The sequence below is a fragment of the Drosophila obscura genome, unplaced genomic scaffold (assembly GCF_018151105.1).
Source record: "Drosophila obscura isolate BZ-5 IFL unplaced genomic scaffold, ASM1815110v1 contig_75, whole genome shotgun sequence".
Classification (NCBI taxonomy): domain Eukaryota; kingdom Metazoa; phylum Arthropoda; class Insecta; order Diptera; family Drosophilidae; genus Drosophila; species Drosophila obscura.
This window is the reverse complement of record NW_024542867.1, coordinates 2,106,668-2,132,812: the sequence shown is the minus strand read 5'-3', so window position 1 is coordinate 2,132,812 and position 26,145 is coordinate 2,106,668. Positions and strand designations below refer to the sequence as shown.

At 46.6% G+C, this 26,145-nt stretch overlaps 3 protein-coding genes across 3 annotated transcripts; 2 read left to right on the top strand and 1 right to left on the bottom strand.

Moving 5' to 3' along the window:
* On the top strand, positions 1–1,793 carry LOC121405096. The gene is made up of 3 exons (XM_041595694.1): positions 1–812; positions 899–1,138; positions 1,268–1,793. The coding sequence occupies exons 1-3, from the start codon at positions 1–3 to the stop codon at positions 1,791–1,793; spliced, it is 1,578 nt and encodes a 525-aa protein (XP_041451628.1).
* A 3,998-nt stretch (positions 1,794–5,791) lies between these two features.
* Positions 5,792–11,980, top strand: LOC121405179. The gene is made up of 2 exons (XM_041595786.1): positions 5,792–7,582; positions 7,628–11,980. The coding sequence occupies exons 1-2, from the start codon at positions 6,815–6,817 to the stop codon at positions 11,978–11,980; spliced, it is 5,121 nt and encodes a 1,706-aa protein (XP_041451720.1). The 5' UTR covers positions 5,792–6,814.
* Positions 11,981–16,359: 4,379 nt separating this feature from the next.
* Positions 16,360–19,854, bottom strand: LOC121405178. Its single transcript, XM_041595785.1, has 4 exons — positions 19,747–19,854; positions 18,976–19,146; positions 18,681–18,813; positions 16,360–18,599 (listed from the first exon to the last, which is right to left on the bottom strand). The coding sequence occupies exons 1-4, from the start codon at positions 19,852–19,854 to the stop codon at positions 16,360–16,362; spliced, it is 2,652 nt and encodes an 883-aa protein (XP_041451719.1).
* Between the last annotated feature and the right edge of the window lie 6,291 nt (positions 19,855–26,145).

Sequence of the window (26,145 nt, the reverse complement as noted above, 5' to 3'; positions counted from 1 at the left end):
ATGAGGAGGTACATGGAAGTCCAAAACCGGATCTTTGACGATCGGCAGCTGGAAGGGATGCGCAGAGTCAGTCGTAGACTCCAAAAGGCTCGATCACGGTTCCGGAAAAGGCGACAGACTCGCAAGGAGGTAGCCGAAGCAGTCAGGCGTGGAACAGGACGCGATCCCAGAGTTTTTGCCGAGGTACGGATCCGAGGAAAGCGGATTGCTGGACTCCTGGACACGGGGGCATCCGTAAGCGTACTAGGTAAGGGCAGTCGAGAGCTCCTGATGTATGTCTCAATTGTAAAAACAGCTTCCGGGGAAGACAAGTCTATTATCGGGAGGATAAAGATTTCTGTGGAGTATAATGGAGAGAGCAAAGAGATCTTGTTTTATGTCTGCCCGTACCTTGAACAGGCTATGTATTTGGGAGTTGACTTTTGGAGGTCCTTCGCTTTAGCTCCAACAGTCTTGGGAGAAAAGACAAGCACATCCAGCGAGGCACAAGTATCCGAAGTGCAGATGCCGCAAATTAGCCAATATGCCGAAGATAGCCAGGAAGACGTGGATGTGGATGCCTGGGATCTGGAAAAAGGGGAATCGGAAAAGCTGGAAAAGGTTAAGAAGGAGTTCCTGACGTACGAAGAAGCCGGATTGGGAATAACGACGGTGGAGGAGCATCGGATCCATTTGGTGGAGGGCGCTGAACCCTTTAAGGATCGGCACTATCCTCAATCTCCAGCGATGCAGAAAGTAGTCTGGGCCGAGGTGGACAAAATGCTGGAATTAGGAGTTATAGAGATAGTCCATGGAGCAATCGGACGACGGTGGTGCGGAAACCAAACAAAAACCGATTCTGTATGGACGCCCGAAAGCAAAATCAGCTTACCGTTAAAGATGCTTACCCTCTTCCGAGCATTGAAGGCATACTGTCCAGGATTGACCAGACGTATTACATCTCAAGTGTCGACCTCAAATTCGCGTTCTGGCAAATCAAGCTGGATCAAGAAAGCCGGAAGTGCACTGCATTTACCGTGGCGGGGCGTCCGCTGTATCAGTTTGTGATGATGCCTTTCGGTCTGTGCAACGCTGCCCAGCGGTTGTGTCGGGTCATGGACAAGGTGATCCCGACTCAGCTCAGATCCAACGTATTTGTGTAACTGGATGACCTCCTAGTGATAGCCCCGGATTTCCAAACGCATCTCCGTTATTTGAGATTGGTAGCACAATGCCTGAAAAGAGCCAATCTAACAATAGGATTAAAAAAGTCGAAATTCTACTTCAGGTCATTGAAATACCTGGGCACGCTGCAGATGGATCCGGAGAAGATTTTGGCCATCCAGAGAATTCCCAATCGAAATTCCGTGAAGGAGCTACGAAGTTTCCTAGGAACCGCAGGATGGTATAGTCGCTTCATCAAGGATTTCGCGTCCATCGCAGTACCACTAACAGATGCACTGAAGAAGCATCCGCGTGGGAAGTTTTCATTGTCAAAGGAGGCAGAGACGGCGATAGAATCCCTTAAGAAGGCACTAACCACGGCCCCGGTACTGGTTCATGCTGATTTCAGACGTCCCTTTTTCATCCAATGCGACGCCTCGAATTATGGAGCTGTACTGTTTCAGCTGGATGATGATAAAGCGGAGCGTCCAGTGGCATTCTTCTCGTCCAAGCTGAACAAGCACCAGCTGAACTATTCCGTAACGGAGAAGGAGTGCCTAGCTGCGGTGTTAGCGATCGAGAAATTCAGGCCGTATGTGGAATTAATGGCGTTTACCGTGATCACTGATCACGCAAGCTTGAAATGGTAAATGTCTCTAAAGGACTTGAACGGGCGTTTGGCGAGATGGTCCTTGCGGCTTCAGAGGTTCGACTTTGAGATCCAACACAGAAAAGGAGTCGACAACATCGTGGCGGATACACTATCACGCTGCATTGAAGAGATTGCTCTAGATCCCACGGAGATCCTCGGATTCGAAACCACGGAATTCGAAGCGGACGAGTATAAGGAGATGCGAGAAGAAATCTGCAAAAACAAAGAATTATTACCAGATCTTCGAGTAGAGGGAAACCTTATATTCAAGCGAACGGCCTTTGCGCAAATGGACGACCAAGTGGAAGGTTCCATTTGGAAGTTATGGATTCCCGCGTCTGTGACAGCAACTCTCGTCGCCAAGGCCCATGAAGACCACAAAGCTGGACACGGTGGTATGAAGAAGACCCTGCATCGGTTAAAAAGGCACTATTACTGGCCAGCGATGACGACACAAGTGCGGGAATATGTCCGAAACTGCACCACCTGTAAGGAGTCCAAAGCACCGAATTATCGCAGCCAAGTAGAAATCGGTCAGAAAGTAGTTACGGAGAGGCCATTCCAGAAGATCTATATAGATTTCCTGGGGAAGTATCCCAGGTCGAAAAGAGGACAGGCCTGGATTTTCGTCGTCGTGGACCATTTCTCAAAGTTCACATTTCTGAAAGCGATGAGAGAGGCCACCGCGGCAAATGTGGTAGAATTCCTTGTGCATGAGGTATTCTACAAGTTCGGAGTGCCAGAGCTGATCCACTCCGACAACGGAAAGCAGTTCGTCTCAAAGGTGTTCCAGGACATGATAGGCACCTTCGGAATACGACACATGCGTACAGCCGTATACTCGCCGCAAAGTAATGCAGCCGAGAGGGTGAACCGGACGATATTGGCTGCAATAAGGACGTCCTTAGAAAAGGATCACCGAGACTGGGATATGTATTTACCGGAGATTGAAGTGTCGATCCGGGACTCAGTGCACGAAGCCACAGGCGTAACGCCGTTCTTCGCAGTGTTCGGACAGCAAATGTTCCTGAATGGCAACTGCTACAAACTGGCGAGGAAGTTGCAATCGTTGACGGAGCATGAGGTGCACGCCCTGGATCCCACGGATAAGCGTCAGATCATCCGCGAACATATAAAGAAAAATTTACACCAAGCATATGAGCGAAGCAGCCAACGCTACAGCAAACGGGCCGGAGTATTTCACGCCAGACCTGGTCAAGAAGTCTTCCGTCGTAACTTCACACTCAGCGACTTTGGCAAGAGCTACAACGCCAAGTTCGCACGGAAATTTGTCTTGAACTGGTGGGAGGGGGGGGGGGGGGGGGGGGCCCGCGGGGCGAACCTGGTTTAAGGGCAATAGAAGAGATCGACGGGGCTTGGCGACCAACGATATAGGTATGGGAAGCTTAGGCAGTAAGGGAGAGATCAAAAAAATCGTTGGCGGAAGACAGAACAAAAAAAAAATCGTTTTACGGATCGGGCTCTCAAAAAAATAAAAAAAAATAATTATTAAAAAGGAGGAAGTAGAGCTGCCTAGCGGGACGGATCGGAGGCAGATAGACGAGCAAAGCTGGAAAAAAAAAAACAGGAACAAAAACAAAAGTTCCGCCGTCCTGTCCACAGCGGCATGGTCCTTCGCCCGGCCTGGAAGTGGACCCCAGAATATCGTCCCCGTCTTCCAGCAAAGATTTGATTAAATCCCATTTAAATATATACACATACTTTAGAACCCACTAGGCCGTCACATATCTGTTTATACATTTATTTATTTATTTACCTTTAATTATATTTATTTATTTATTTATTTGGTATTATATATGTAATTGTCCCTATTTATAATTATTTATTTATTTAATCATATTTAATATAATACGCCCATGCCCATAATTTAGGTCGCAGAAAGGAAGAGATTAGGATGGGGATTAGGGGGTCGACCTAAACCAGATAGGAGCTATTAGAATATAAAAAGAATGTGTGTAAAATTTGATTTAAGGTGAAAATATACGAAAAGATGAAGTGCTAAAGTTTTAAAATTGGGGGAAAGCGAACCGAGACTACGGGAGGATGAAGAAGATGCTGCACATGGCAGGGAGACCCGGATCCGGATCCGGATCTCTGGTAGGGTGGGTACGTCGGAGGTACAAGACAAACACCTCAACCTGGTCCACGTAGCGGTAGGAGGTAATTTGTCGAGTAGCGTCTGTATGGTTTATTTTTGATGTGTCGTTACGTTAGTTTCCGTTTTTGTTGTAGCTGTTTCAAATGTTGTCCGAGATGATCGATTTGTTTGGTTTGTTGTGCGAACAGAGGGCTTGGGTAGTATCCAGCCCTGGGATGACTGGCTAGCCGGCCTTGCCCCACCACCAAGAAGTTCGTAACAAAATAAATTACCCACCGAATCAGCAAAGGTTAAAAAATTAATAGCTGATTTAGATGATAAAATAAATTATATTATCCACTACACTAATCCCCAACAATGCGTAGCCAATGGTTTAAAATTAAACAAAATTCATAGAGGTATGCGTTTCGTCCAAAAACCGTGGCTTAAAGAGTATATAGATCTCAACACGCTGCATGAACAAATGCAACAAATTCCTTTGCAAAAGACTTATGGAAAATTCTTAATAATGAAGTTTATGGGAAAACAATGGAGAGTGTAGACAGAAGGATAGTAGTTAAATTAACTAATGAGTGGGAATCTGCATCACCAACTGATTCAGCTGGTGCTAAACGATTATGTGCGAGATCGTTAATTGCTAAGAGTAATTTTCAGAATTGTAAAAAATTCAGTGAAAACTTTTAGGAAATTCAACTGAAACAGCTGAATGTGGTGTACAACAAACCCTTATATTTAGGGTTTGTTGTGCTAGAATTGTCCAAGTGGAAAATGTAAATGTAAACCTAAGTTCGGGGAAAACGTTACACTAAATTACATGGATACAGATTCATTTATATAAACCATAAAAACTGATGATTTTTATAGCGATATTCGTAGTGATTTTAAGGATGAGCTCAATGGAAGACCCATGCTCGAGATTGTTGGGCTCCGGTCAAAAACTTATTCCTACAAAGTAGATGGAGAGGTGGTACAGACTTGTAAAAAGTCTAAGGGGGTGAAAAGAAGTGCTGTGGACAAGTTAGATTTCGGCTCTTATAAAAAATGCCTGCTAACAGAACAGCCAGTTAGGGGTGATTGTCGTTGATTAGGTCAGTAGGACATCATCTTACTACATCAACATGCAACAAAGTTGTACTTGATAGTAAAGATGATAAAAAATATATCGAAGTAAATAAAATTGATACCTTCGCCCACGGTCATCAGAAGTTGTTTGAAAAACGACTGTTGGCAGAGATTAGAGATATTACTTTAAAAATTAATGCATATGATTTAAAAATAGAGGATCTAGAAAAAAACCCAGGTTGGACTCGTGAACAAACCTGTCGTTACACCATAGAATAATAGTCAATAAGTAGAAAGCAATGAAGTTATGTATGGAATGTAATGTAGTTCGTAAGGTTACGGCATGAAGTCCCGCCACTGTAAATCCAAGCAACATGTAACTACACGCCCGCAGCATAGCCGACAAGCGATGCGTGGGAATAAAGCACTCGTAAATTGAACTTCGTTTCGCACGGTTTATTTTTTTGATCGCCCTTTATCGCCGCCCACAGCTCTGGTCTGTACTGCTAATTCCGCGTCTCAAGCCTAAGTAAAGGCATCAAACAAACAAACAAAAATAGTTTCGAATTTCCTACATGGCGCCCGAGCAGGGACCTTGGGATTAGTTTCGTTTTTAAATTAATCGTTGTTCGACCAGAACGCTGTTCGCGAGTTAAAGCCGCGAAAAAACCGCCGAGCCAACAATCGACAATCCAGAAGGAAGATCACGGAATCCACGGAAGACCACATTGGAGACCGCCATCCACACCTACAACCGAAGCAGAACATGGACATTGAGTTGCCAACGCCCAGGAAGTGGATTCATCCGACGACCAGGTAACAATGCCAAAGCAATAGCGGCTAAAATAATAGCGTTTAATACCTATTGGCTTGGCATTGAACAGTATTGTACATACATTCACCTACCGTTTAACTATTCGTGATAGCTGGGTAGTTCGGGAAGAGTATTAGAAGGCGCCAACGACATAGTTTACCGCTCATTTCGCATTTGGTAGCATTATTTCGCATTTCGTTTCGTTCGCTGAGAAAACATTGACCCTTGCAGCGGTAAACTAATTTTCGCGCTCTTTAATGTACAGCATACGGTTCTCTTAAGTTTACGTTCGTGCAGTACCCTCGTCGTAACTTTGCTCCCGCAGCTTCGTGGTTATCCAACTCTCTAACTGGTGTCGCCCAGCTTGTCGTTTGTGACGAGAGCTGATCATCCGCTCTTATATTGTGCCAATCAATTGAAACATCGTTCGCCACTTCGTTTTTGGGTCGAACGCTGTTCTAATTTAGGTATTTGTGTGCGCTTTGACATCTAATTTTCTAGCTGGTGTCGCCGAGCTTGTCGTATGCGCCAGAGAGCTGATCATCCGCTCTTATATTGCGCCACTCAATTAAACATCGTTCGCCACTTAGTTTTCGGGTCGAACGCTGTTCTAATTTGGGAGTCGAGTGCGTTGCGCGCATTAGAATTGCGTTTGCTTATTGGTTCGAACTTGGTTCGAGCTCAGTGTGTCGAGCCAAACTTGGTGTTGGTTGCGTACGCTTAGCTTAGCGTTGCGCGCATTGGAACTCCAGACGTCCGTTTCGTAGGGGATCGAACGTGGGTCGAGTTTGGTTCGCCGTGACAGAGCTCGGTTGCGTTTGTTGCGTTTTTGTCTGTTCTAACTGTTGCAGTCGTTGTCGCATCGAACCTAATACGTTTATACGTGGGTACTTGAATACTTTTGCCGTACTGTCAAACATTGTTCTCATTGAACGCAGTGCATTTCCTCAGGTTATCGTCGCCTTCGCTTAGCAAGTTTGAAGTTTAGAAGTTAGGAACAGCCAACGTTGGTAATTTAATCAACATGTCTAAAGATCATGATGAAGAGAAGGCAACTGGGAGCGGAATGTGTGGAAGCACGAAGCTCACAAAATTGTATGTGAGGTTGGAGAAGATAAGCGAAGATATAAATCGAATGAGGATAGCATTTGAGGAGGGTTCAATTTCGCTGGATCCATTACAAATCCAATGTCGTTTGGAAATATTGAACTCCTATATTGAAAAAGCAATGGCCCTGCAGTCCGAGATCGATGTACTAGACCCAGATAATTCAGATAGGGCGGCGTTGGAAGAAACGTGTGTGATCACAAAGGCTCTGTACATGTCGGCAGCGACCAACAGATCCCCTCAACCATACATGAATTCAGCACCCACACACCACCACTCCAATTTGCCAAAATTGAAGTTGCCGAAGTTCAGCGGCAAGCATGCGGATTACAAACAGTTTATTAGTCTGTTTGAAAGTTTGGTAGATTCCGACCCGTCGTTGTCCAATATAGAGAAGTTCAACCATCTCATATCGTGCTTGTCCGATGAAGCCTTGGGAACCGTTAAGGCGTTCCAAATGTCAGATGCCAACTATCCAAAGGCGTTAGAAAGTTTGAAGAGGGTGTACGACAACAAGTGCTTAATATTCTTTGAGACACTTGCCCAGTTGTTTGACATTCCTGCCGTAACCAAGCCGTCAGCGTCTGCATTGCGATCAACTATAGATACAGTGTCAGCCATTCTGGAGTCGCTTTTATCGTTAGGAGACGAGCGAGAGGTTGCTAACGCCATGATAATACATCTGGTGTTATCCAAGGTGGACCCATACACAAAAACAAAGTATGAGGAGCAGCTGAACTACGATGAGCTCCCTTGCTGGTCGGATTGTGCAAAAATGTTGAACCGCCGGTACCAACACCTTTCAGCAGAGGAGTCATCCAAAGCGAGAGGCAAACCAAAGTTTGACATGCCGTCGACCAGCAAGAAAACCAGCAGATCGTCATTTTCTTGCGCGAGGGCCGAAAAGTCGATCGACCCCAAGTGTGTATATTGCGGCGCCAACCATTCGATCGGAAACTGCCAGGGATTTGGGGCAATACCCGTCTTGGAGCGTTTCGAGTTCGCAAAAGGCAAGCAATTATGCATTAATTGCCTCCAATCTGGACATAGGGTATCTCAGTGCACATCCTCTAAGTGCAGAGTTTGTTCACAGAGGCATCACACCCTCTTGCATAGATACGCAGCTCAGAGCGCAGATTCAGAAAGTCAGGCAATAGGAGTACAAGCATCGTCCCATCCTGCGCAGGTGAAGCAGGCATCCAGTGAGCCCGAGCATGTCATCCTTGCCACAGCAGTGGTAAGAGTTCGGGACAGATTTGGCCAAGTTCACTTAGCAAGAGTGTTGTTGGATTCGGGTTCACAGGTCAATTTCATGACAGAAAGTCTAGCGCAATCGCTAAGGTTGGCAAGGGTCAACCGTTGCCTGACAGTGACATCTGTAGGCAAGTCAAGCTCGGTGTCGAGGAGTGAAGTCTCGACGACAATATACTCCAGGTTAAATAACCATAGTTTCGTAGCAGATTTCTGGGTTCTTAGCAGCATTACCAATCAGCAGCCTGACAGAAGTCTGCCCATTAAGCAGTGGAAAATTCCTGCGAATGTGGAGTTGGCAGATCCAGCATTCCATCGACCTCAAAGGGTAGATATGCTGATTGGAGCAGACTCGTTCTTCGATCTGTTGTGCACAGGCCAAATAAAACTGGGTGAAGGGGCACCATTGTTGCAAAAGACCCTTTTAGGTTGGGTAGCTTCAGGTCGGTGTAGCAAGCTTCTGACTGGAGAAGCCGCTTGCTGCGTCGCAACCTACTCACCGGAAGAAGACTCTCTGTCTCAAATGGTCGAAAGACTGTGGGAGATAGATGCAACGCCAGAAGAAAAAAATGCTCAAACAAATTCGGCAGAGCAGCTGGCATGCGAAGAGTTTTTCAAAGCCAATGTCTGCAATTTACCGACCGGAAGGTTTCAAATACCGTTGCCTTTTAAGACAGACCCAGTATCGTTGGGGTCGTCCTTCGAGGTCGCAAAACGTCGTTTCTTATCGTTAGAGCGACGAACGTTAAGAGAGAGTGAGCTGAGAGACATGTATCTCAGTTTCATGAAAGAATATATCGAGCTCGGCCATATGTCTCCGACAGACAACGCGATTCCGCCAGGACCACATTATTTTATACCACACCAGTGCGTCCTGAGGCCTGATAGCAGTTCCACCAAGCTTCGAGTCGTTTTTGACGCGTCGAGCAAGACCACAACTGGGTGGTCATTAAACGATTTACTTATGGTGGGACCTACTATTCAGAGGGAATTATTTTTATCACTCGTTCGATTTCGGGTGAATCGGTATGCTTTAACGGCAGACGTTTCGAAAATGTATAGGCAAGTGGATGTGGCCGTAAAAGACCGGAATTTCCAACTCATCGTGTGGCGAGAACATCCCACCGATCAATTGCAAATTTTTCGGTTGAACACAGTTACCTATGGTACTTCCGCAGCACCTTTCCTTGCCATTCGTTGTTTGCACGAGCTCGGTGTACGCCACAGAGACACCCACAAGAAGGGTTCTGAGGTGATCTGCAGTGATTTTTATGTAGACGACATGCTGACAGGAGCCGATGACGTAGACACGCTGAAGTCGATTTGCGATCAGGTGTCTGAGATTCTTGGCTCCGGAGGGTTTCAGCTTTCGAAATGGTTTTCGAACCATCCAGAACTAATGGATGGAAACAATGAGGAGAAATCCCTATCATTCAATGATGCCGATTCGACCAAAACATTGGGGATGAGGTGGAGTCCAAGAACAGATACGTTCCGGTATCACTTGGAAGATAGCTTCACAAACTTGAATCCGACTAAGCGCACCATTCTGTCAATTAGTGCTCGACTGTTTGATCCGCTTGGGCTACTTAGTCCAATCAGCATAACAGCGAAAATTTTCCTCCAGAAGCTGTGGCAGCTTCAGCTGGATTGGGATGAAGCCATCCCAATGTCACTGCATACAAGCTGGGAGAGGCTAAAGCTAAACTTGTGTGGTCTTGACAAAATAGCCGTGCCTCGGTACGTTATGGCTAGTGGGTGCTCGTCGATTCAAGTGCATGGCTTCGCGGACGCGTCTAGTCAAGCGTATGGGTGCTGCATTTATGTGCGAGCGCTTTTCGAAGGTCAAACGTACGTTCGATTGATCGCTGGGAAAGCAAGAGTAGCTCCCCTAAAAACAAAGACCATCCCGAGGCTCGAATTGTGCGCCGCAGCGTTATTGGCGCAATTTTGGGCCTACGTAAAGCAAGTTTTGGAAAAGTGTCGAATCGAGAGCGTATTTTTCTGGACGGATTCAGAAATAACGCTACATTGGATTAAAACCCAACCGTCGTCACTTGCAGTATTTGTCTCAAATAGAGTAGCCATGATTCAGGAGCTATGTCAGGGCATTACGTGGCGTCATGTCCCATCGCTGTCGAATCCAGCGGACTTGGCGTCTCGCGGATGCGAAGTGCCTGAGCTCCTGGAGTCCATATGGCTAGAAGGTCCGAAATTTTTATGTGAGCCTGAGCATTGTTGGCCAGAGAACCCGCATTTTAACATCCCAGATGATGTGAAGAACTCCGAGGCGAAACGGTCCGCCCAGGTTCTAATTGGCGTTGCGAACTCGTTTTCAAATGAAATATTTTCTCGTTTTTCGTCGTACCCCAAATTAGTTCGAGTTTTTGCGTATGTATACCGATTTGCTAATATCGGCAAGAACAAGGAACGTTACAGGGAGCTAACTGCAAAGGAGTTGCAGCAATCGTCTCTAAAATTGATGGAGCTGGTTCAGCGAAGCGTCTTCTCTGAAGAGTTTAAGAAGCTGAAGAAAGGGCATACGCTGCAACCGAGCCTGCAGATGATGGCCCCTTTTATCCAAAAAAGATCAGAGGAGGGGCGATCGTTTACACTTATCAGGGTCGGAGGAAGGCTGTTGCATGCTCCAGTGCCAATAGAGGCTAAGTTTCCGGTTCTACTTCCCGCCAAGAGTCAATTCGTCGAACTCTATTTAAGGAACCTGCATTTTAAAAATTGTCACGCCAATGCAAAGACATTAGTAAGTTTGCTGAGACAAGAGATTTGGCTAGTAAATGCACGTCGAGAATGCACTCGCATAGTGAGGAGATGCATCCACTGTTTTCGATACAAACCTAAATTGATGGGTCAGATTATGGGGAATCTTCCAGCAGACAGGTTTAGGGAAGGTCGTCCGTTCCTGATTTGCGGGGTAGACTTTTGTGGTCCCATCAACGTCTCGCTTCGGATTCGAGGTCGTCAGCCGCTCAAAATGTACATCGCGGTATTTGTGTGTTTCGCTTCGAAGGCCGTCCATTTAGAGCTTGTCCCAGACCTGTCGACTAATTGTTTTCTTTTATCTCTAAAAAGCTTCATCGCAAGACGTGGCGTTCCGCTGAGGATGTATTCCGACAACGGGACAAATTTCGTCGGAGCCCGGAACGAGCTGCAGAGGCTTCAGGAAGCGTTCGAGGAGCAGCAGTCCAGCCTGAGGACGTTCGCGGCGGAGCAAGGGATGGAGTGGAAGTTCATCCCCCCGCGAGCACCGCACTTCGGCGGTTTATGGGAGGCGGCCGTCAAGTCGGCAAAGCTCCTGATCGTGCGGCAGGTCGCGGACGCCGCGCTCACCGAGAGCGAGGTGAGGACCGTGTTGGCCGAGGCCGAGGCCATCATGAACTCCAGGCCGCTCACTCCAGCCAGTACGGATCCAAACGACGGAGAGGTGCTTACGCCAGGCCACTTTTTGATCGGCCAGCCCCTTCGTTCGCTGCCGCAAGGGTGCGAGCCAGACGGACGAAGCAGCGGTACCACCTTTACCAAGAGGTGGCAACTACTCTCCGAGCTCAAACGATGGTTCTGGCAGGCTTGGTCGAAGGACTACGTCCACAACCTGCAGGGACGCAGCAAATGGCAAACCCCAGAGGCCAACATCGAAGTCGGCGCCATGGTGGTGGTCCAGAACGACCATACGCCGCCGCAGCAGTGGATCACCGGCAGGGTCACCAGCGTCGTCGTGGGAGCAGACGGCAAGGTCAGGGTGGCAGAGGTGCGAACAGGAGGGGGCGTGATTAGACGCCCAATCCATAAGCTGGCACTTTTGCCGATACGTTGAAGCCCGACGTGCGGTCGTTCAAGGCGGCCGGAATGTCGTTACACCATAGAATAATAGTAAATAAGCAGAAAGCAATGAAGTTATGTATGAAATGTAATGTAGTTCGTAAGGTTACGGCATGAAGTCCCGCCACTGTAAATCCAAGCAACATGTAACTACACGCCCGCAGCATAGCCGACAAGCGATGCGTGGGAATAAAGCACTCGTAAATTGAACTTCGTTTCGCACGGTTTATATTTTGATCGCCCTTTATCGCCGCCCACAGCTCTGGTCTGTACTGCTAATTCCCGCGTCTCAAGCCTAAGTAAAGGCATCAAACAAACAAACAAAAATAGTTTCGAATTTTCTACAAAACCTCTGAACTAGAATCGTGTAAAAATGAAAAGGATACATCAGAGTGGATGATTGCATTCGCTAACCAGGAGTAAGAAATGTTATATGAAGACTTGAGTAAATAAATAAAAAAAAAAACGATAAAAATAAATAAAAAAAAGTCAAAAGTTAAATTTTAAACAAAACATTTAATTGATGTGAACTGAACTGTTACTTAAAATTGTATAAAAATTTTTCATTATTGTTAATTCTATTAGTATTAACAATTTTTTATTATTTATAAGTTTTATTAATAAAGAATATAATTGTATTATTTCGAAACATTTTTATATTACACAATAAACAAAAATCAATGAAACAATTAAAATTTTTCAATTACTGAAATTACAAAATGCTTAAAGGTATTTTTTGTTTATAACTGTTAACTACCCTTAATATAAATGGCTTTATCTACATATATCACCACCCACATCAACTAATGCCTCATCCGATGAATTTTCAATTTCAAGTTTAATAACTTGAATGTAGCTATCAATCCCGCCTAGAATAAAAAAGAAAAAAGGAAAAGAATATATTAATATCAGGTTTGAGAAAAAAAAAAATTTGATTTAATTTTTGCTTACATTCTATAGCGATTACTGTGTCATCATCCACGGCTGCTTCTTCTTTACTATATGAAAGGAGCTGTAAAAATATAATTTTTTTAACCCTCTCTCTCTTTCACTTAGTTACTCAACTTTAACATTGAGTTTGGATTTATAATCATTTAAACCTGACACTAGTAGAAATTCTTCAGGATCTCCGTCCGACTCTTCTATCGCCTTCAAATGCTCATCAAGCAATTTTTCGGTCAATCGCTTGTTATTTAAATATGAATCATTTAGAATCTGAGCCTGATCGCTTTGTATCTCACTGATGTATGAATCGATTTGATGATTCAAACTATTCTCCGCTTTAAAGCGACTAACACTTTCGTATAACATTTCCCTTAGTTTCTTATCACTAGCTCTCTCTCTCTCTTCATGGATTCAGGACTTATCGCCTCAGCATATTCAAAACAGTTAATTTTTAAAACTGATTTAAATTATACACTTTTCTCATTATTTGAGCCAAGGGGCGTCGTAAAATTCCCAGGTCGAGAATCCCAAGAAAAGTCCAAGTCAGAATCCAAAAGAAAGCCGGGGTCGTCAGTGTTCAATCAATTTATTGGTATATATGGGTTTGTACAAGGAGTACACGCGTGCGAAGGTAACCCGTGTCGCTTAGGATGAAGGAAACGAATGTGTTGAAGTTACGCTCAAGCTGCCGAGGGCTGTCGGCAGCGAGAGCGGGAGCGTGATCGTGGGCGGGAGCGTGCCCGTGGTGAATTTAAGAATGAAGAGAGCGTCGCCGGGGGGAAAAATGCTCTTAAGTATGAGGGCGAAAGCGAGGGCAGCCGCTTGCGTAGCTGGAGTGCTAACACTGAGATGTGGCTGGAATGCCCACAGAGCGGTTGCCCCGCCAGCGCCGTCCCCACTCTGAACATTCTCCCCCCCCCCCCCTTGCAGGATTGCAAAGACTTTTTAAGTCTGCGTGCACGCACCAGACACAATCCACCCAAACATCGTGCTTTGGGCCACGGGGAGGCCGTCTTCGCGGGCGAGGAAGTCCGGCTGGATGACCTTCGGATATACATCTGCTCCCAAGACGAGCGAAATGGTCGCCGGCTTGTGGAACTCCGTATTGGCCAGCTGCAGATCATCGAAGCGAGCCCGGACAGTGTCACTCAGTGGACGGATCGGGGTGCGGACGCGGAGACGGGGCTCGATTTTGAAGACGGCCTCCCACTGGAGTCCTTCCGTCTTAGCCCGGATTATGGCGGTGCACACTCTCTCATCCCCGATGCAGGTGGTTGGCAGCTTCAATTCCTGAGCCACATCGGCGTCTATGAAGCTGACCGGCGTACAGGGATCGATGAGGGCGACCATGCTGTGCGTCCTCTGTTGCACCGTGAGGACCACCCGTGCCGTCGGAAGGACGTTAATGCTCCGGTGCTGGAGCAAGGAGTGCACTGTCGGGGCCGGATCCCCGAGGACAGGGCGGCTGACCGGACGACGAGGGCGTCGCTCTGCGCGGGAGGTTGTAGGTGGAGACGTCGATGCCGAAGAGGAGCCGACGGGGCGCCGCGGTCCTGGAAGGTGGAGCAGGGTGTGGTGGTTCTTAGCGCACGTCTTGCACTTGTCTCCACTGCGGCAGTCCTTGCCCGAGTGGGCGTGAGCCAGGCAGTTCGAGCAGTATTTATGCAACAACACTGCTCGTAGCCTCTTCTCGCCGCTCATGCGCAGGAATGTTCGGCAACTCTTCAACGGGTGGACTCCTGGGCACACTCGGCACTTGAACGAGGCATTCCTACCTCGTGCCGGTGTGCTATCGGCTTTGCGGCTTGCCCGGGACTGCGCGGAATGTTTAGGTGCCATGGCTATACTCCGGAAGATGACTGTGATGGAAGAAAAGAGTCAAGGAAGGATTAGTACAGTGTTGGCACGGATTGTCAACGATTCGAAAAGGGAGCTTTCGGAACTGCTTAGGAACTACGGATATTATTGCTGGATTAAGCGGATTCTTAGGGATCGGAGCCTACGCGAGGGTAGGTGGAAGGGACTTCCGAATCCATAGGCAGCAGAACCACCTTCGTGATCGGTCGCTTGATAAGGCCGCGGGCGGTGAGTAAGTCTACCACGCGAACCTTTTCGTCGGGTCCCGGATACGTGCTCTGAACACGGCCGAGACGCCTTCGTGAGAGGGGATGTTTTCCTCCTTGATCACTACGAGGTCTCCAACCTCGAGGTCTCTTGTCGGATGCTGCCATTTGTTGCGCTTGTGCAACTCTCGCAGGTACTCTGTCTTCCAGCGCGAACAAAATTGCTGGTTGAGAGCCTTGAGGTGTTGCCAGCGGTTTAGGATGGAGGAGGCGCTCGCCTGAATTTCGGGCTCTGCCACGGATAGTAGCGGCCCACCAATCAGAAAATGACCTGGGCTCAAAGCCAAGCCAAGCGTTGGGTCAACATTGGAGCGATTGGTCGCGAGTTAAGGCATGCCTCAATCTTGGAGAGAAAGGTCGCGAACTCCTCTAATGTGTATTTGGAAGTACACATCGACCGTTGGAAAAGAGCCTTGAAGCTCTTCACACCCGCTTCCCATAAGCCCCCCATATGTGGGGCCCCTGGAGGGATGAATCGCCACGTTAGCCCCTGCTGGCTGTACACCGCGGAGGTCCGAGTGCGGAGGGCCTCGAGAAGGTCCACAGCCAGAGAGCGGGATGCGCCGACAAAATTCCTCCCGTTGTCGGAGTGGACTTCGTGGGGACAGCCTCGTCTCGCGACGAACCGGGCGAAGGCGGCTAGGAAAGTGTCGGTGGACAAGTCGGACGTAGCCTCCAAATGGATGGCCTTCGTGGTAAAACAAACGAAAACGCACACATACCCCTTGGAGATGCGACAGGCGCGTCCTGTGAAACTTTTCACGTCGAACGGCCCGGCGAAGTCGACTCCGGTGTATGTGAACGGCCGCGAAAATGTAACTCGTGAGGAAGGAAGGTCGCCCATTAATTGGGTTTGGAGTCGCTTGCGATGGATGACGCAGACCTTACAGGAGTGGATTACTGCCCTCACGACGTGACGTAGTCGAGGGATCCAGTATGTTGCCCGGAGAAGGCGGATGACCAGCTAGTTCCCACCATGTAGGGATACGTGATGGGTGAATCGAACCAGCAGGCGAACCAGGAGGCATGCGGGTGGCAACAGGATTGGATGCCGCTCGTTGTAGGTCATGGATGCCGAGGCTCGGACCCGGCCACATGCCCGCATGACTCCGTTCTGGTCCAGGAACGGATTGAGGTTCTGAAGAGAGCTCGTAGTCGGAAGTGGCTGCTTGCTTACAAGACAGCGATGCTCCGCCGTATAATGGAAGCGTTGGGTCGTGATGGTGACAGCTTGGAGAGCTGCAGCGACCTCTTTATTGTCTAGCTCTGTGGATACGTGGACTGGCGTTGCTTGCCCTCTGACGCGCTAGCCGAACCGCCGAACGTAGGCGATCACGCGCAGAGCGCGTCCGAATTCGGAAAATCGGCTGAGAATGTCCGAGGCGGTGTCAGTGGCGTGGTGAACCTTGACGGCTCGTTTCTCCAAGTCGGTCTCAAGGATTGAGCCTCGTGGACAAGGCCACTCCGACTGCGGACCACGCAGCCACGCAGGGCCATGCCACCACATGTCATTGCCGACCAGTTCAGTGGGTCCGAGCCCTCGACTGGCGAGGTCGGCCGGGTTGTCCTCGGATCGGACGTGGCTCCATCGTTCGCGGGGCCAACAGCGAGTGATTCTGGCGACTCGATTCCCTACAAAAGTGGTCCAATCACATGCCGGCCTGTTCAACCAGGCCAACACAATAGTGAAATCGGTCCAAAAGTACACCTGGCTGGCGTCGAGCGGCATTTGAGGAAGGATGGCCACGGAGAGTTCTGTCAGAAGGACAGCTCCGCACAGCTCGAGTCGAGGCAACGAGACTGTTTTCACGGGGGCAACGCGGGTTTTGGCTGTGACAAGGGTACACACAATGCCCTGCGGACGCTCAACTCGGACGTAAATCGCTGCCCCATAGGCACGTTGAGACGCGTCGCAGAACCCATGAATCTGTACCTTGGCCATCGGACAGACGTGTAACCACCGCGGAATGCGGATCCCTTGGATGGCCGGAAAGCTTTTCAGGAATGTCTCCCAGGCTTGAGACAGATCGTTAGGAAGGACGTCATCCCATCCTAACTCTCTCAACCAAATCTCCTGCATAAATATTTTCGCTTGGACGACGAAGGGGGCAAGCCATCCCGCTGGATCAAAGAGCTGCGCGATCTGGGACAGTACATTGCGCTTCGTGCAGGATTTTCGCTCGTTTAAGGCGGGAGGCGAAAAGAAGAACTCGTCGGCACTGGCTTGCCATCGGATTCCCAACGTCTTAGCGATGCTAAGTAGTTCAGCAATGGCGGAAATTGCCTGAGACTGAGAGTGAGCACCAGCGAGCACGTCGTCCACGTACATGTCGCTCTCCAGGATGACGCTTGCCATCGGCAGCTGTGGACGCACCTCTTGTGCGAGTTGCTTGAGGACGCGGAGGGCGAGGTACGGTGCGCAGTTGACTCCGAAAGTGACAGTGGTGAGCTCGTAGTCACACACGTCCCCGTTACGGTCGCGAAACAGTATTCGCTGATAGGGCGTGTGTTGGGAAGCCACTTGGATTTGCCGATACATCTTGTTGATGTCGGCATTGAAAACGTAGCGAAAGACGCGCCACCTCAGGATTTGCATGGTCAAGTCAGACTGAAGGACTGGCCCAGCATGCAACGTGTCGTTGAGGCTTTTCCCGTTGGAAGACGGGCTGGAGGCGTTGAAGACTACGCGCAATTTGGTTGTGGTGCTGTCGGGTTTAAGCACGGCGTGATGTGGCAGGTAGAAATGGCCGGAATCATGACTAGGTGTAACCGCTGTCATGTGGCCGAGCTCTAAATATTCCTGAATGACGGAGTCGTACTGCTTCTTGAGCGGCAAGTTCCGCTGCAGCCGCTGCTCTTTTCTAAGGAACTGGGCCTGGGCCGCGCTTCTGGAGTGGCCTAGCTCGACTTTTTCTGGACACTTGAAAGGGAGAGTAACAACGTATCTCCCATCGGGGGTTCGTTTAGTGGTCTGGAGGAAGTTTTCCTCGCACACTGAATCGGACTCGCTCGTCGGTCTCCCCGGAAGGTCCTCCACCTCCCAGAATTTGGTGAGAAGCTTCTCGAGTCGGAAATCCGAATTAAACGAGAGCTTCGTGGTGAAGGCGGAAACCGTCCGAGCCGAGTCAGCTGATACCGGACCGGATAGGACCCATCCGAAGATGGTCTCTTGTCCCAGCAGCGAGCCACAAATGGCAGACTGGAAGCCGCTCAACAGGATAGAAGGAAGGATGTCAGCGCCTAGAAGCACATCAATCTGCGAGCTTCGGTGGAAGGAAGGGTCTGCCAATTGGAGGTTTGGAAGGTTATCCAAGAAGTGCTGCGGTATCGGATATGAAGGAAGGTTGCCTGCTAATTGAGGCAGAACATATGCCGTGGTCTCGATCTTGAGGCCCGGCCTGGAGGCGGCCCCGATCATGAAGTGGCAACGCTTTTGCGCCTTAGCCGCTACGGTTTGGTTTAAACCCGCGACTTGAGCCTGGATAGCTTCGAACGGTGGCTTAATGATGTTAAAGAGGCGTTCAGTGATGAACGTCGCTTCGGAGCCTGAGTCGATCAGAGCGCGGGCACGGAAATTGGTCCCCAGGTGGCAAATATTAATGAGTGCTGTGCCCAGAAGAACGGTACTTGTGCTGGAAGAGAAATAGCTCTTTACGTTGGGCTGAGAATTGGACGAGCTGGGGGTTTGGGCGGATGTCGAAGCCGCCATGTTGGACGCGGCGTTGGACGAGGCGCGGAACGATGCAGAAGCGTGTGATGCCTGGCTCCACAAGTGGAACAATTGTGGCTGCTTGAAGCTGATGGCCTCTTGCGAAGCAATTTAGGCACAGCTGTTTTGTCTTGATGCAATTGGAACGTGGGATCGTCGGATCGGGTGATTCTCCTTGGAACAGAGATCACACGTCCTCTTCTTCGGACTCACTTGGTTCTTGAAAGAAAGAACCTTGTTCGGCACCGAACTGCCGTGCGACCGGAATGGATTGGATCGGTTGCAAGAAGTGGATGGATTCTGGCCGCCTTGGGAGGGTGGCGGATTCGTAGCCACTCGGGAAGTGGAAGGGTCGCTCTCAATAGCTTCGAGCGTCAAATAGCGCTGAGTGAGGAAGGAGTCGATTTCCTTCCAGGGCGGCACTTCCTTCTTGTCCGTCACGGACGCTTCCCATAAGGCGCGGCTTAGCTTCGGCAATTTTGAAGCGCAGATAGTTACAAGCAGACTATCCCAATTGTCCGTGCAAACGTTGGAGACCGCTAGCGCATTTAGGACTCCCTGCATCGTACTTTGAAGTTCCTTCAAAGCACGACTGCATTCGGAAGTTACGCGGGGCAAGAAGAGGAGAATGTTAATTTGGTTGGTCACCAGAAGCCGATTGTTCTCATATCGGCTGCGGAGAGCCAACCAGGCGGACTCGAAACCGTCATTCGTGAGGGGGGACTTTTCTACAATGGCCTTTGGGTCGCCCCTGGTCTTCTCGGTGAGGTAGTATAACTTCTCTACCGGAGATAATTTTGGATTGTTTATCACGACCGCGGTGAACAGATCCCGGAATGTGGGCCAGCGGACGTAGTCCCCTGAGAAAACCTCAATATTGACGGGAGGCAGTCGACAGCCGCCCTGTTGGACTGGCTGTGCGTGAGGAAGGACTGCGGAGGGGGCCAGCTGGGCATTGAGGTCGCTGAGACACTGCTCAAATACCCCATAGCATTCGCCATATGTTTCCCGGATGTCCGCTTGGATTTCTGGATCCTCGTCAGCCATCACCGCGGAACAGGCCTTGTATTCGGCCTCGACGTCCGTCCACATGCTGAGGATTTGGCCTCGGCGGACCTCGGACAGAGGGGCGGATGGGGCGGAAGTGATACGCTCTGCCAGGTGGGATAGTCGGCCAATGGCGGCTACCAATTTGGTCCGAGCGGCAGAGGTGGCGGATTGAGCCATTGTGGTGAAGTGGCGAGAGCTGACGGGACTAGTGATGCAGCCTTTCGGATCCTGTTTAGTCACCGATGGAACCTTAAGGGTCACCGGAGACGGGAATAGGACCGATTTGGTCCTTGTAGCAGGGCTGCTACTGGCTGCTCTCGGAGTGAGGGATGCCTTGATTGGCTGTGTCGGAGTAGTTCCGGAGGCGGACGAGGTGCGTAGCCGGTTGGACGAGGTCACAGGCAAAAGTTGTTTGCCGTCCTTGTGACCTGTTGGCATAATTTAAAAGGACCCACGCAAGAAAAAATCGTTTTTTTTGGAAGTCTGTGAGGGACTGCAGACTGGTCTGAGTAGAGTTGACTCGGAACCGTCAGGAAACACCCGTAACCCAAACACGGACTATCAGACAAAAGGCCTCAAGCTAGCTGGAAGGCAATAATCGGAACGACTCGGATTGTTTGAGATCACCTGTAGGTGAGAAATCTCAAACAATGAGTGACCCTATATTGAGCCGAGCTGAGGAGAGGAACGGTCACACTGGAGTAGCAATATCTGGAAATATTGACTGTGCGATGCTCCTCCGTTTACCCCTTGACGCAGTCGTGAGCGGAACTGGGTTACTATCGGATGGAAGGAAGCAATGGAAGCAGGCACGGACACCTCACAGAAACGGAACAACAATAATTTCTTTATCAAAACAAAAAAAAATATTTTTTTGTTTGTGAACCAAAAAAAAGACTTGGAGGTTTCTCTTGGACGTGGTCGGAGTATTTAATTATTTAACTAATTTATTTTTTTTTCTATTCGGATGAACACCGGGTTCGGATGCCGATAGTTTTTGGGCCACCTCTCACTCTCGGAACAAAAAAATATCAAAACACGCAACACAATTTGCCAATTTGTAAGGTAAATTGCGAAATAATTACGGAAAATGCGCCGTGCCTTGGTCGCGAGTAATTAATTTGGACTCTGGAGAATGTGGGAGAAATTGGAGACCTTGCGAAAAGTGGCTGGAGGGCACGAATTTCACTTAATCGCGGATTTTCAAATATGGCACTTGCGCGGAGTGGTGGAATGCGGTATTTAATTATTTGGTATTTTTGTTGAATGTGTGTATGTATGTATATAGTTGGGAGCCAACTATGCAAGTAATAGCCTTTTTACACTGGGCGCGACTGCTATCGATATCGGCATAGACGCAATGAAGCAGAAAAGGCGTTTACATTGGAAGACGTGCGTCTTGAATTTGGATTTGGGTGTTTGATGACAAGGAAAGATACACAAATTTTTGAAAATCAACAGAATTAAGCAAGACGTCAGGAAAATGGACGAAAAAGAATTGATTCTCATATTTAAATATTATTTTCAGACATTTCATTGTAGAGTTTGTGGGAGTTCTTCTTCAAATTATGAAAACCACCGAAGTTCGTCTCCAGCAGTGTCTTAATGGCATCAGGGGGTCAGAAAAATTTCATATGATAATAATACAATCAGTTTCAAGTATTTTATTTAATGACTTTATGTATATTTTCACCTTTTTGCACAATCATACATTTTTAGCGCCAAAATTTGATTTTTGATCTACAATTTGTTGTTGTTATTAGTGGTGATAGTTGCGCTGATAGGCAGAAAATACCAAAAATGACCAAAATCAATCGAATATACCGAATAGACGCACATGAATCAGACACTGACGCAACTTTTTGCCACCACTAGGGCCCTATGCTTAACCTATGTAAAAAAAACTGCGTCTTCGCCAAGACGCAAAGAAGCATGACGCAGCCCCAGTGTAAACGGCCTATTAATGTAATAAATAAATAAATAATAAATTTAATTAAGAAAACACAGGTAGCTGGATGGATACTTTTATTGCTGCTGTAATGTGTATATGTTGGTATGTGTGTGTGTTCACTTGCACTTGGAGTGTGCCAGTGTATATTGTATTAGGGTAGGCGCGGATGGAATGCTCTTGGAGACCTGTATATCAATGTAGGTGTGTGTGAATTCACTTGCACTTGGAGCGTGCCAGTATATATATTATTGGGGTAGGGCGCGGATGGAACACACTAGAAAAATATTAATGTATGTGTGTGTGTATGTACGCAAGCCGCTCTCATGGGCTGGAATGTGCGTACATACATAGGCGCGGAAGACACTTTTATTTAATATATTGTATTAAATAATAAATTATTTTGGTAAATAATTTGTCCGCGAGTTATGGACGGACACAAGAAACCGACGAAAAACTACCGTATTACTGGTAATTCGAAGTGAAGTACCGGAGAACGGCCGGAATTGCCGATAATATGGCGGTGGCGAAGTTGGAAGCACTACGGATAACGGAGATGGCGAGAGTACATATTTAAGACTATATATATGTACTTCGGTCGCGGCACTTTGAACTCGCGGAATTTTCTCTGGAGCACAAACCGCGAAATGGAGGCGGTTTATGGTAAAGAAGGCATGCGTACTTATCTTGTGATTTCCTGGTGAAGGCGATGCCGTGCTCGAAGGCTGGAGAAGCTTTTGGGGAAGCAGTAAATCCGGCTCGAAGGACCAATATTTGAGCCAAGGGGCGTCGTAAAATTCCCAGGTCGAGAATCCCAAGAAAAGTCCAAGTCAGAATCCAAAAGAAAGCCGGGGTCGTCAGTGTTCAATCAATTTATTGGTATATATGGGTTTGTACAAGGAGTACACGCGTGCGAAGGTAACCCGTGTCGCTTAGGATGAAGGAAACGAATGTGTTGAAGTTACGCTCAAGCTGCTGAGGGCTGCTGGGAGCGAGAGCGGGAGCGTGATCGTGGGCGGGAGCGTGCCCGTGGTGAATTTAAGAATGAAGAGAGCGTCGCCGGGGGGAAAAATGCTCTTAAGTATGAGGGCGAAAGCGAGGGCAGCCGCTTGCGTAGCTGGAGTGCTAACACTGAGATGTGGCTGGAATGCCCACAGAGCGGTTGCCCCGCCAGCGCCGTCCCCACTCTGAACACTCATTATCAAAATCTCTTCTCAATATAGATCTATAATGGCACTTTATGCCACCCATTATATCATTAAATTGCAACTTGAAATATCTGTTAAACCCCCTGTGTCCTATATCCATTTGTCCCCCAATAAACTGCTCTGTTCTGACTAAATTCTCCTTAAAATTCTTTATTATTCCTCTCTTGGTAGTTAATACTAATGTATTTTTATTCTCTAGTGATGTTTTTAGGGTTATATTCCGTTTATAAGGATGACTTACGCTATTATCTTTATCATCATCAACGTCATCATCATATTCATCAATATTACTAGTTATCCCGAAAAGTATTTGTTTGCTTAATGAGGTTGAGGTTTCGGATGAGGATTCGAAGGTGTATTTTCTATTTCTACTTCCACCTCATATATTCTATTATCTTAATATTCTTTTGTAATCAAATCATCAGCATGTGTCGGAATTAGACAATTTTTAATTCGTTTTTCTTCTACATTTAGATGTCCGTCCGCATCAATATGAAAACCTATTATTCTTTTGACATCTGTTTTAAATTGTCCTAAGTGTAGTTGATGTTGCTGCTGCTGTTTATCACTGAATCCAAACTGAATCCACTGTTTATCCAAACTTGTCAAGTGACATGATGAATATAAGTTTAATATTGGTGTGTGTAGTATATTTATTCTCGATCTGCAAACGGATTTTTTCTAAACTTCGTTACATCTATTTCTATATTTTGTGTCTTTGTAATTTTACAGTTTTCCAGAACAAAACTATTAAGATTATTTACTCTTCTAATAACCTCATTGATTATTCCATTAACAGTATCAATGAGTTTAATAAGATCTTTAATTTGTTTCTCCAATTCTTTTACTTTAGCATTTCGCTGGTCATGTGCTTCTGAAATAGTTGCAGTTTGTCTAGTTTTAAGTCCTGTTAATTTATCATCAACATATTGCTTCACAACCAAATCATTACTATTTACCGGTTTCGAGCAGTTCTTAATTCGTTTTTTCAGAGCATTTAGATGACCATCTGAATCAAGGTATAACACAGTGGTCGATTCTGCCTATCTGGCAGGCAATAAATCAAAAATTAAAATGTCGAATCTTGTTAATTTTTTTTACTTTTTGGAAAGTAAACATCCCACTGATATTTATTGCGATATTTATATATTTTTCGTATCGATAGTCCAGTACCTGCACGCGGTTGAATCGCAGCAAACTTTTCTGTCCATACCTAAGTACATTTTACCGCCTTTTTATTGCTTTTGGTAAAGCAAAATAAATCTTAATGTTTTGCGATTTGTATTAAAATTACCATCCATTTTGATCATAGTTGGTAAGTATTCAATAAAAAATATATGTGTTGGTCCCGTGCTTGCATGTATTAGAGGTAAATCGTTGTAGAACTTAACATTTCCTTTAGTGTGCTATTAATATCGTACCCGACACTTGCATGGAATAGATCTTTTGACATCCGCCCCCTTCCGCCTTCAATCTTTTTTTATTTATGAAACCAGTATTTTTTTTAATCTTCTGTGTTAAAACAAATTGCAACTACTTGCAACACGTTAATTTATTTGATTTTATAGGGAAAATGGCAGTGTCAAAAAGCACGCTTTTCGCGATGTTTCGTAAAAAACTGAGTAAGAAAAAAAGCTGAAGCGAGTTGGATCAATGTTTTCGCTCAAATAATTGATAATTGATAAAAACAAACTCAGCGAAACTGATTGTTAGCGAATACAAAAAAAATTAATTAATTTTGCCTCTGAGTGAAGTGTGCAGCAGAAATTTAAAATACTTCAAAAAACAGACCATAAGTTTTAATTTTTACCTATACTTTTTTTGTATTAATATAAAGTGTTTATAAAAACATTTTATAATTACGGCATGTATGTACATATAGCGCACATATGTGTGTATATGTATATTTTTACCGTTACGGCATGTATGTACATATGCATTCTCGGCGAAAATATACTGAATACAATACTGAAAAAATATATATATGGAAAATATACTGAAAAATGAAGAACACAGAATACGGGAAATATTATTATTATTCAATTATTATTAATTCATTTCTAGCAATTTCATAAAAACTCCTGCAAATTGCAACAAAAATATTGGAGCTCTTGTTATGTTATTCAGTTCCGGTACGTGGCCGGCTGCTAATGAAACAATTTCGCTCTGGAGGCATCGAAGGAACGTCTCCAGGTCATCATTGTTTGTATTGTGCAGACTGAGATCGTCTGACGGGCATAAATCGAAAAATTTCCCTAACATTAATCTTAAATTCCTAAGCTCCCGCTCCTTATACTCCCAATGGGGCGACAACGCTGCAGCTGCATCTGCAGCGTCCATATCCGACTGCCACGAACTTTTCTTGTATATTGTTTGCCTGTATACCCTACGTAATATTTTGTTCGCGCACTTGTAATTGGTCGAGAACGTTATATCCCAGTGCGTGTAATCGGTAAGTACAGGAATGTGGGCGTAATGGTATGCGTACTGAGCCGCCACTTCATTAGCTGGACAGCCGTCGCATATTACCGCCAATATTTTTTTTTGGATACTCTCTCCATTCACTCGTATGCCACCAATGCGGGTCAGCACACGTTGAACATGATCCTTAATTTTCTTGCTGCCCATGCTGACTTCTTCTGTGACTGCCTGTTAATTAAAAATATTCTTTTTAAAGGAGCTATTATCACTTTTTATTATTTATCACTTACCACCGCAATGTGAAGCACCGCAAACCTGCTGTTTAGCTCAGCAGTTTGGGCCGCAATCACCAACATTTTTATTTTTGAAGATATTCCGTCCTGTTTTGAGTTAAAAAATTCTCAGCAATTTATTTTAAATAATTTAAATAAATACTTACATTTGGTGCGAACTGTCTGAGGTGCATTTCGTCAAATGTGAGGAAGAATGGTGTGAAAGACCGTAATACATCTACGCTTTCCACAAATAAACGTTCATTAATATGCCCCTGCTCGGAATTGGCAAAGTTAATGGCAGAATCTATATTTTGCAGCTCGAACCGTTTACTGGCTTCAAAATAATTCCGGATAGTTTCCATGCTTGTTGCGTTTCGTTTTCAATGTAACTAACTGTGAATTTGTTTTTTTTTTTTTAATCTGGCATACCAATAATGCAGTATATACAACATATACTGAATACCGAATACCGAATTTTCGG

Coding starts and splice junctions, on each gene's coding strand:
- LOC121405096 (XM_041595694.1), top strand. CDS start 1: ATGAGGAGGTACATGGAAGTCCAAAACCGGATCTTTGACGATCGGCAG. Junction 813..898: donor GGAGCAATCGGACGACGGTG/GTGCGGAAACCA, acceptor CCCTCTTCCGAG/CATTGAAGGCATACTGTCCA. Junction 1,139..1,267: donor CTCAGATCCAACGTATTTGT/GTAACTGGATGA, acceptor ATTCTACTTCAG/GTCATTGAAATACCTGGGCA.
- LOC121405179 (XM_041595786.1), top strand. CDS start 6,815: ATGTCTAAAGATCATGATGAAGAGAAGGCAACTGGGAGCGGAATGTGT. Junction 7,583..7,627: donor ACGCCATGATAATACATCTG/GTGTTATCCAAG, acceptor AAGTATGAGGAG/CAGCTGAACTACGATGAGCT.
- LOC121405178 (XM_041595785.1), bottom strand. CDS start 19,854: ATGTGGACGGACGTCGAGGCCGAATACAAGGCCTGTTCCGCGGTGATG. Junction 19,147..19,746: donor CATATGGCGAATGCTATGGG/GTATTTGAGCAG, acceptor TTCCTCACTCAG/CGCTATTTGACGCTCGAAGC. Junction 18,600..18,680: donor CTATTTCTCTTCCAGCACAA/GTACCGTTCTTC, acceptor TGATCGACTCAG/GCTCCGAAGCGACGTTCATC.